Source organism: Nanorana parkeri, unplaced genomic scaffold, assembly GCF_000935625.1.
Source record: "Nanorana parkeri isolate BGI_ZX_2015 unplaced genomic scaffold, ASM93562v1 scaffold56, whole genome shotgun sequence".
Lineage (NCBI taxonomy): Eukaryota > Metazoa > Chordata > Amphibia > Anura > Dicroglossidae > Nanorana > Nanorana parkeri.
Genome location: NW_017306324.1, coordinates 1,638,741 through 1,650,237, shown reverse-complemented (window position 1 = coordinate 1,650,237; position 11,497 = coordinate 1,638,741). Strand labels below are relative to the sequence as shown.

The 11,497-nt window shown below is 42.8% G+C and overlaps 1 protein-coding gene across 1 annotated transcript in view; it reads left to right on the top strand.

Annotated features, from left to right (window-relative positions):
- The first annotated feature begins 289 nt into the window (after positions 1 to 289).
- LOC108804395 overlaps positions 290 to 11,497 on the top strand; it is a 15,728-nt gene continuing 4,520 nt past the window's right edge. The window contains exons 1-2 of the mRNA XM_018576110.1: positions 290 to 678; positions 10,734 to 10,867. Of these exons, the coding sequence (XP_018431612.1) occupies positions 10,817 to 10,867 (51 nt within the window). The 5' untranslated portion in view covers positions 290 to 678; positions 10,734 to 10,816. The remainder of the gene's footprint in view (positions 679 to 10,733; positions 10,868 to 11,497) is intronic.

Sequence of the window (11,497 nt, the reverse complement as noted above, 5' to 3'; positions counted from 1 at the left end):
AGCGAAATATCAGATCCATCCGAAATCCAAATATCGAACTGATCCAAATTTCGGATCTTACAACGAAAAAAAAAAAAGTCCAAATGGATCCAAACCAAAAACGAAACGAACTTTCTGTCGGCTTGCGTGTCTACTGTCAACTAATGACTACAAGCACTTATATTACTTAGCATTTACCATCATGTTCTATCAACATATGTTCTGTTCTCTGTGTTGCTGTTAATGAGTTACAAAGTAACTATTATGACGGCATCGCACACAGCTTTCGCTCTCCCTGGTATTGCAGGGACACGGCGAGCCATGTGGTGTCTTCTATCCACCTGGGTATTCCTGGACCACGCAGCAGCAGAGCCGTGGCTCCGGGAACGCCTCTGTTTGCACAAGTTCTCCTTGTCTTCAGCTTTATTTGCATGAAAGTTACACTACAAATTTGACACCGGCAGCTTTCAGGAACTAAAGGACAATCACTTGGCTCCCTGTGACAAGCAGGACTTGTCCTCCGGAGCAGACACAGGTGTGGGGTGTATAAACAAAGGAAACCATTGAGCTCTCGGATTGTCCATCCCTGGAGGGAGGCTGCGGAGACAGAGCTGCTTCCAAGCTGGAGGTAGAAGAACACAAGGCAGATGGTCTGTAGGAGAAGATGTATGCCCTACTAATGGAGAAACACTGTTAAAGGTATGTCATGTATTTGGAGAGACAGCCAGGTACAAGGGCTCATTCACACCTGTAGTCCTAAATGTTGTGTTTGTAAGAGAATTGTTGGTTTTGTGTATGTTCCTGAATGCATTTTATTGTATTTAACTGCAAATATGTGCTGCTCTGTGTATCAAAGTGCCAAAACATTTGGCTAGAGTAGGGGGACAATGGCCACCAGGTCCAACAAAGATAGTTATTCTCCCCTCTCAGTGACTTGAAACGCGCATGCATATTAGAGAATGTTGGAGATAAAGATAGAAGAACGTAGTTTCATATCTGTCCCAGGTTTCCTTTGAAACCCCAGTAAACAGTAATGCAATTCACATACGTTAACCTATAGGAGATACCCCAGCAGGTAAGCCTGATGAAGATGCACCATGGAGGACTTTTCAAAAAACAAACTGCAGCAAAGCTCCCAAGTCTGTACTGTGCCTTTAAATACAGTGAAACAAAGCATTTCTTCTGGGATGGCACTCACAAGCACATGTACAATGAGCCATTGTTTTTTTTTTTCAAGTTTTAGTCAATTCTGAATTAATTCCACAAAAATGTTTTGGTAGCTTAGGTATAGGAGGTGCTGAGTGTGTAGCTGCTCCTGGGCCCATGAAGTCAGGGGGCCCAACCATGACTATTCTATGTCTAATTGTTTAAATGTAGTGTTGCTTACCCAGTCAAGCACCCTCCAAAGTGCCCACACGGAGTTAAACAGCTCAATACACATGAGGGAACTCTTGCTTAGAGGCAAGGCAGCCCAGAAATTGTAATGTAGTGTTCAGCCCACTGCTGACCCTTTGGTGTCCCCCCTCCCCCACTAAATATAGCAAGGGGAATTTATCAGATTTGGAGCAGACAGAATTTGAAGCAGCTGCCCATAGTAACCAATCACCTCCTATCTTTCATTCATCATTTTCATAGTTTAACTGAACAAATTGAAGAAAAAAGTTGATTGGTTACCATGGGCAACTTCCGTCCAAGATTCCGTCTGCTCCAGTTTTGATAAATCCCCCTCTGTATCTAATTGGTTAAATGTAGTGTTTCTGACCCCTGCCAAGAGCCCTCCAAAATGCCCATATGGAGTTAAACAGCTCAGTACACATGTGGGCACTCTTGGTTAGAGGCAAGGCAGCCCTTAAAATTTGAATGCAGTGCCCAACCCACTGTTGGCCCCTTCTCTGTCCACTCTCTTCTCCCCATTGGGAGAGCAACCACAGGTAAAATACGCTGAGATAATAGAGAGATATACACAGGGCCGGCCTTAGGCCTTTAGGCGCCCTGTGCGAGAAATAAAAATTAAATTAAAAAAAGAAATTATTTTGCTTTTTTTTTACCACTTGTCTTTAACCTCGCCCATGCTAGTCAAAGAATGGACAAACCTTCGGCTTGGTATGAGCAGAGTGATTCTGTCCACTTCCAGGTTCTGAGCTGTCATTCCCCAGCTACAGATCTGTGTTTGATCAGCTTCACTGCAAAGGTTCCATTAAGGGTCTTGAAGACCCATACTGTCTCCTTCAAGAGCACCTGTCAAAAGGAATAAGCAATCACGTAGAGGACTATCAGTCCCCTTTGTGGTAGCAACAAAGTTGTGTAAAAAAAAAAGGAAACAAACATTAAAAAGTTAATGAAAATAAATAAATAAATAAAACAAAATGTTAAAGTTCCCTCGCATACACGCAGATACAAATGTAAACATGTTAGGTGTGCCTACATATGAAAACAGCAACCACACACGCTAGGTAATGTTGCACATGCCGGAGTAAGAGCAATAATACTTGTATTATTGTGTTTGTGTTTTTATTGTTTTTTTTGTATTTCAAAGTTTTTATTGTTTTTTTGGTTTTCCATTTTTATACAGAAATAATTTGTTACAGTCAAATATCATGTGCATCACAGCCAATTATCTGGTTGTCTTTAATATCGACACAGTACTCCCCCCCCCCCCCCCCCCAAAAAAATATTCAAGTCCTTGCCCCCCCCCCCCCCCCCCACTTAAAAGTATTTAAGGCCTTAGTGGTTCCGTTAGCTATCCTTAGTTAAACTATAAGAGCCCATTTCTTAATAACTGGGGGCAGGAGGTCCTATATAATTGTTTTGTTATAATCGCTATTCCTCGCTATGTCTACACATGGTAGTTTCTTGTGGTGGACTGGATTACCCCTTCCACCAATCAATAATAAAAAAACGGAAACACTGTTCATTAAGCAGGAAATAGAGCAATAATACTTTGCCATTTTTTACAATTAACTCTAAATTGATGACCTGCACAGGCTTTCGAAGCGTCACATATGGACAATTTGAGGTACCAGAGTTTTTTTCCATCATTTCACGGGTGCATGCCATTTTGAAGCTTGACATGTTTGGTATTTATTTAGTCAGCACAACCTCATAGTTTACGTTTTACCAAATGCTTTCCTCATTGATTTCTTTGCAAATATTGTACCTTAGATGTTGACCTGACCATGCATGTTTATACTTATGGAGGGGGAAGATGGAGCCCTAATAGATACCCCTAGGCCTTGGTTTATCTGTGGAAAAACAACAGCAGTGAATGAGGAAGATCCAACCTAGCTGGATCAATTGATTTTGGTTCAAGGGTCAGCTCAGCGATTTTTTGGAAAGGTTGGGGCATGTTGAAATATGTCTGTAGACTAGACAAAGACTCATCTGGTATCTCTGGCCATCCTGAGCTCTTGTCTATCAGCAAAAAAAAAGAATCAATTTTCTTGGATACCTTTGATACATGGAGCTGTTTGCCTAAAGAGCAAAGAGAGATTAGGACATGTTTGTATATTGATAAGGACTGCAGCAGCTACCTGAATAGTTATTGCAGTAACCCTGTCGTTGCCATGGGAGGGTAGAGAATACATTGCTCTGCAAACACGTCATAGGTCCAAGGTGAATTAATACATTAGGATTTAACTTGGGGCCCCGTTTTACAACATGTAAACTTTAAACTTCACGTGAATGTTGAACTTCAGCAAAGTGCACAAGGAAAGAATTGCAGCACAGATCCTCTGAGTTTAGTGTCACCAACCTGTGAATTCTTTGTCTGGTTTCCAGTACATTTGTCATGAAATGTTTGTGAATTGCCATTTGTTGACTTCCTTCTTAAAATGCTTGTTGACTGGATGTGTCTGACATCAACAGTTTCAAAGTCGAAGACCTGCAACATGCATGCAGCACTGCACATTAGGGGTTCCCTTTTGGTGCTTGGCATCTCAGCTCAATGGTACACTGGACCATTGACCATTAAAGACTGGAGATCCCAGAACTGACAGTTGGGTCATAGAATGATGAAACACATCTGGATTCCTGGCCATGGGACCTTAGAAAACAGCTCACTGATGCCTACCATCCTAGAACTGACCTTTGGGGTGTTCGAACAATGATGGCACACTGACACTTGGGGTCCCACAACAATGTCACGCTGACAATGGAGGTCCTAGAACGATACCATATTGACACTTATGTTTTCAGTAAAATAGAATTCCCACTTGGGTTCCCAGGACCTGTGACACTGGCACTTGGGTTCCCAGAATAATGTCACACTGTCACTTGGACTTCCAGATGAATGCAATACTTACACTTGAGCTCCCATAACAAGGCCACAATAACATCGAGGTCACACTGACGCCTTGTCCCTCAGAACAATGTCACACTAACAGTTGAGGTCCAAGAAAAATGACACACTGACACAGAACGATGTCGCAGTGACACTTGGGGGGTCAGCAGGGACTCCTTTCTTATCAGACAGCTCAGTGGCAAGTTTGAGGGCTTGTTCACACGATGTCCGGATTCTGTCCAGACCAGAACAGTTAGTTCCTGCACTAAAAACGCATCACAATGTATCCCTATGTGTTTTATGGGCTCCAGTTCACACCAGCGCAGTGCTTTCCGTTCCGGACAGAAAAAATACTGCATGTCACATTTTTTCTGGCCCGGAACGCATACGAACGTGTCGAAAACGCGCCGGAAACGCACCGCAGTGCAGCTAACTGAAAAAAAAGTGTATTCTTGCTCCACTTTTGATGAAGGCTGGAAGTGACCTCCGAGCAAGAATCTGCATACTGACGCGCTGCACGCATTGCACCGCGTCTGCAAATCTGCTTCAGATCTGGACCAGAAAATGGTGTGAACAAGCCCTCAATCAGACAAAGGAATTTGCAAAGCGAGCGGTTTGTTGTGCTGTTTCTATAGGTTACCCAGAGTACATAGGGGATAATTTTTCAAGTCTTTAATTTTTATTTGCAGAACTTAGATTATACATACTGTGTATGTATAATCTATATGTGTGTATATATACAGTATATACTGTATATATAAGTTTTATACAACCAATTATATTTTCCTTTTAAGGTATAATTCCCTCTCATGTAATATTTTTACATGCAACAATGTTGCTTGAGAGGCCAATAAAGCAAGCCTTAGGTTCTATCACGGCTTCAAAAATCAGAACCCTTGTCTCTTTACTTGGCGCCTATATTGTGTGTTGGCAGAAGAAGTTCATTTACTTTACCCTCCCTAGTGTGTACTTTAATATTTGCTTATTTCCTTCTTGCCTGCATACTTGTTGTCCTTCAAGGGCAGACACGGAGTCTGATGTCAGAGATCTTAATTGTGCCTTTTTGTAGGCAGGTTGCAAAATTTTATATTTGCCATTCCTTGTTCTACTTCCTTGTCAGCATGAGGTGTTTCTTACACACAATAAAACGAATGCAAGTTCTGGATGACATCTGTTGGTTTATAGTAGCGGGTTATAGTTGGTGCCCCGAGTATTTAAGTGTCAGAAAACATGTTTCTTTTTTTTTTATGGTCTAAGATTAATTTTATAGTATAGCAGGGTGTAAGTTCATTGAGCGCATATTTCGAGTTATTTAAAAATATTTGTTAAAACAACTTATGCACATAATTTTTTTTCTGAAGACTTAAGCTAGCATAAGACATTTGGCTGGAGCTGAGGTTTAATAAAAATGTTTACATGCAGGGCCGTCCCTATAATGAGGCTGTTGCCTCAGGCGGCATCTCTTTGGGTCACGTGGGGGGGCGTTAGGCAGAGGGTATGGCCACTCTGCTGCATAATGTTTGCAGTGTGCCTGCTGCCGCCTTTCTGGCCGGAGCATCCCAGGTTGCTAAGAGCCAGGTGCAGGGGCGTATCTATCGCAAGGCAAACGAGCATTTGCGGCCTTGGGCGGCACTTTCTAAGGGGGTGGCAAAAAATGTCGCCCCCAAAACAGTTAGGCAAGCCTGGCTGCACAGAATCAGGCAGGCTCAGCTGCCTAATCAAGCAAACTAGATTTCCGCAGGTACGAGGAGCGCACGTGTGCAGGGAAAGGGACCCTGCAGAGCCCAGCATAGATTCTGCACAGCCCAGAGTCCCAGGTGGGCTGTGCAGGATCTTTGGTGGGCTGTGCATGGTCTATGGTGGGCTCTGCAGGGTCTCAGGTTGGCTGTGCAGGATCTGTGGTAGGCTCTGTGGGGTCTATGGTGGGCTCTGCAGGGTCTCAGGTTGGATGTGCAGAATCTGTGGTGGGCTCTGTTGGGTCTATGGTGGGCTCTGCAGGGTCTCAGGTTGGGTGTGCAGGATCTGTGGTGGGCTGTGTAGGTTCTCAGGTGGGCTCTACAGGATATATGATGGGCAGTGTCTTAGGTGGGCTGTGTGGGAACTATGGTGGGTTCTGCATGGTCTCAGGTGGCCTTTGCAGCCTGAGATCCTGCAGAGCCCACCAGATATCCTTCACAGCCCAACAGAGACCTCGCAGAGCCCACCAGAGACCCCGGCTTCCCTGCTACGCTAATAGCGCAACCTGTCAAAAGCTGGATACAGTGTGTGCGTTGTATCCAGTGACTGACAGGTGGTTACGCAAAAAGTCTTAAACAGGAAGGAGTTGGGGAAAATTTAGATTGTGTGGGGTGCCCGGGTTTCGTCTTGCCTAGGGCAGCCCCAAGCTAAAATACACCACTGGAGAATGTGTGAAGGCCATACACATCTCCTCTCCCAGCTCCTAGCAACCTGGGACAATCTGGCCAGCTGTTCGAACTAGTGACATCAACAAGTGATGGCCAGAGCTGGGCGGTGCACTCCCAGGATGAGGGCCAGAGCATGCACCACCAGCACTCCATCAATCCAAAGCCAACACTCCCCCCCCAATTAAGTGAACGTGACAACCGGCACCCAATCCACCCACCCTGTGGTGGCTATGCTAGGGGCACCTTTGTTTACATGAGAATATACTGCCAAGTCCACGTTACTGGTTCTCTAGGTGAGTTGGATTTACGGGGCCTGAAGGATAGTTAACCCTACGATTTCTTCCTTGTCCGTCTGCCCAGTGAGCCTGAACCTGCACACAGATATGGTACAACAGATTGTTAAGATGTAAAGGCCATTAGCTGTCTTGTAAAGGTCAGCCAACAACACAGAGACTGGAGTTTGGCTACTGAATTATCCAGTGGTTGTACTGTGAGCGCTCAGGTCCTGGGAAACGACTCTGTGTCTTCTTTATTACGTCTTTGCTGTCATTGTGAGCTTTTTAAAAGGAATCACCTGTGAATAAGCCATTGTTTGTGTGCTGTCACAATAGCCCACTGTATCTCTGATTGCCTGGAACCTCAAGCATTGTGCCACTGGAATTGACCCAATTCCTAGGTTAGCTGTAGACAAAGATTAGGAGAGTCTTGTGGGACATTGGCCAATATTCCTTACTGAATATGAGGGATAATGGGATCATACCACCTGATTTTATATCTAACCCAAAATTATTCTTGGCTAAAATATCTGCCACATTTGTTTGTTTTTTGTTATGTGTGTCCCATTGAGGAGCTTTTCTCTTACTCGCTGTCCCAGAGACACAACAGGAAGTGAGAAGAAATGAGTGAGGGGAATTCCCCTGTTAGAGAGCTGCCTCTATTACAACATTTTCTTTTTATTCCTATTCAAGGGAAAGCCATAAAGTTTTGGATTTCCCATCACTTTCAGTGCCAGTGACAATGGTCATCATTAACTGGGCCTGAAGGATAATTAATCCTACGATTTCTTCCTTGTCCGACTGCCCAGCAAGGCAGAACCTGCACACGGATATGGTACATCAGATTGTTGAGATGAAAGGCATTAGGGGCCTTGTAAAGATCAGCCAAGAGCACAGAGACGAGAGTTGGCTTTTCTGCAGGACAAATAGAGAGGGTGACTCCTGCCAGTAGAAAACCCAACTAGGTCCCAACCCTTTTCGATTCTATTAAAAAAAGTTTTGCAATTTCAGTTTTATAGCACCTGGTCAGATTGTTCAACTTGCTGATGTGTAATGTCTTGTAGGCCCATTTGGACTCCACCAATGTGCCTGAACAATAGACAGTTTCTAACCCAGATTCCCATTTTAGTAATGAGTGACCAATTGCAGTATGCGTTGAAGAAGGCATGAAGAACTGTAAAAGTGGACCTTAGGAGGCCAGCATCACTGTCCCAATAGATCTGGGGGCATGGAATGATAACTTTCTTGCAGCTTTGCAATCGTTCAGAATGATGCTTTTCTGTTTACTGTCAGCCCTATTAACTATTTGCAGATGAGACCAATTGTGGCAAAAGGGGAGGACTGTAAAAAAGTGATTTTGTTTTACCTTATCCTTCTCTATATCTACTGCATGCATCCTACACCTATGTTTATTTTGGAACATAACCTTAGAAAAAAAGAGCACATCCCAAGAGATTGGGTCAGTACTAGTTTTTTTGTAATAATTCTCCTTTATTATTACATCTCCTTATACATATATAACAGTTTTAACTGTCCAATTTTGCAAATGCAATCAACACCTTACCTCAATGAGGTCTCTAAACCCTATGCTGGTTGCAATTAACAGATTATGTGGATTGGAGCAACATTCACCATATTTCACCATATTTATTCCCAGATCATTTTTGTACAAATCCTTCTGAATTGAGAAAGCTGGTCGGATGACCATTGAAAGGTCTTCAAGAGAAATACAGCAAGTCCAGTTGCCTTGACTTATTTTTTACAGATATATCATGACCTGGATGAATGAGAACCTTCACAGACAGTTCATAACAGTTTTCCGTCAGTCCATTGAATGAGTATAACTGATCTCTTATTGTTTTTAGCATAACATATAATCAACAATGTATTAAGTACCAACAGAGTGTTTGACAAATACATAATTAATACAGGATGATTTCTTGATACAGTATCTGTAATGCATACTTGGTTTTATGAGAAAGCCTAGCATTGGCCGCTTACTTTTTTTTTTTCTTCAACAATATTTATTTTATTGAAATTTTTTGTTATGTACCGTAGTTAACAACATAAGGAAGACAAAACAGCCTTGATAATGGAATAGAGAACAGATACAGAACTTTCAGTTGGTACATACATATGGATCGTCATGCATTTGCGTCCATGTCCTAGATGCTATGTAGAGAGTAGGGCACGGCATAGATGACACAATGAGTTCAGTGACACCTGTTACATAGTTACATAGTATTTGAGGTTGAATAAAGACATTAGTCCATCAAGTCCAACCTATTAGGATCTCATTCTAGGAGTACCCGTACCCCTGTATATTACGGTCCCTTAAGAAATCGTCCAAAAGTTTCTTGAACAATTCCACATTATTTGCTGAAATCACCGCCTGTGACAGTGAGTTCCAGACCCTAACTGATCTTACTGTGAAGAACCCCCTCCGCCCCTTGTGCTGGAATTTTTTTTCCACCAATTTTAGGTGATGGCCTCTAGTTTTTGTAACGGAGTTAATTTTAAACAGTTTATCGCTAATGTTGCTACCACCATTAAACATTTTGTACATGGAAATCATATCCCCCCTTAATCTCCTCACCTCTAATGTGAACATGTTTAAATTTAGTAGCCTCGTCTCGTAGCTCTGGTCCTCCATACCCCTGTATCAGACAAAACAATACAAACAAGCTAAAAACAGAAAATAAACCACGAAATTCTATTGAATATGTATGGTCACCGTGAGTAATAGGAGCTTGTAAGCCATTTACACCATTGTCTATAAAATTGATGGAAGGTGTGATTTTTGTATGCGTACATACATTTGTATGAGCATTGTAGATTGGTCATTTGGCTCACTTCTGAGAAGTTAGGAGGAGAGGGGGAGAGCCATTGCCGTGAGATTAAAGACTTTGCTGCATAGAGAATATGGGAAACGATAACTCTAGAGCATGGGGGAAGTAGGTTCAGGTCGATATGAAGCAATGCTAGTGAAATAGAAGGTGAGATAGGGGTGGATGTAAATTGGGAAATGAGTTGGAATACTTTGTTCCAAAAGGAGCGTAACGATTTACAATGCCAAAAAATATGGGCTAGAGATCCGATGTCGCCGTATAGTCTCCAGCAACTCGTGATTGGGAGGCGGAGAATTTGGACAATTTATAAGGTATATGGTACCATCTTTGGAGCATTTTGTAAAACGCTTCCCAATGAGAGGCACAGCGGGTGCTTGTATAAGAAATTTGAATGTCTTTCAACCATTGTTGCTCAGAGAATATCTTCCCCAATTCGCGTTCCCATTTCAACATGTGTGTGGTTTTCATGAAGGCAAGAGTATTCCCTACTTATATAACAGAGTAATACCTTTGGGGGAGGGGAAAGGGCTGAAAAGGAACTTGTATATGTTTGAGTCCATCTGTATTGTGCCCGGTATTTGCGCTTTCTGTAGAAAATGTGTAATTTGGTAATACCGGTGAAATTCCACCATCGGGATATTGTATTGAGAGGAGGCTGCTTACTTTTTATATGTACTGCTAAAACCAAAGGAGTCATAAGAAAAGTCTACTATGGAATCAGCCAACACACAATAAACTCTACGCAGGGTATCTGGCTCAGATTGTGTGTGCGCAGAACAGAGCGTGACACAGTCACTGTAAACAAGGGCAGTATTATGAAACAAAACAGCAATAAAAGTAATTTGAATGTGCCATTGTCCTCTGCTCGATGACGTCTTCTGAACAATGTGCGCAATATTGCCATTAGATGGAGGTTTTTTATGTCTAAGTGCTTTGTATGTTGCAGGTGCACCTGCTGCACAGTGAGAGAAAGGAAGAGAGAGAGCCCGGGCCGGTTTGGTTTCTGAACGCTTCTCACGGGAAGATACCATGATGGATGGAGCAGATGAGAAGGCGATGGAAGAAGACACCAGTCTAGAGGTGACCGATTTTTAAAGGCGATCTGTAGGCTTCTTTTTTAAGTTTTTGTTTTAGATGTATGTGTATATATAGTCATCAACATGTTATTGTCAACATTTTGACAGAGCTCAGTCCATCTTGATCTTGATATCTTTATCTTGATAAGGATGGGCTGAGCTCCGTGAAAATGTTGATAATAAAATGCTGATGCTTTGACCTATCTCCGCTGTACGACCCGTGAGTGCCTCTATATCAATTTTGGATTTGTATGGCTATTTTTGTAAAAGATGACCAGGACATTTATCTTAAAAATAGAGTACGGTGGCTATATACAGTGGCGTAACCATAGCCATATAGCAGGCTGGGTGGGTGCTATGGGGCCCGGGGGTGGAAGGGGGCCCCATTAGGTTGTTGAGGCAAATTTAGCATAGAACATGTGGAGATAACACAGTGCTGTATGACTGCGAGTTGAAGTGGTGGCGGCTGACAACTCTAATACCATGTAAAGTCTGCAAAGTAGAGACGACTTCAGATGCACAAGAGGAGTCTTTGGGATCTTGGCATCATTACTCACAGCTCAGAGAGGTCAAGGTGAACCAATCACATTTTTGGTATGTGGCCCCGTGATCTGTAGTTATGCCCCTGGCTATA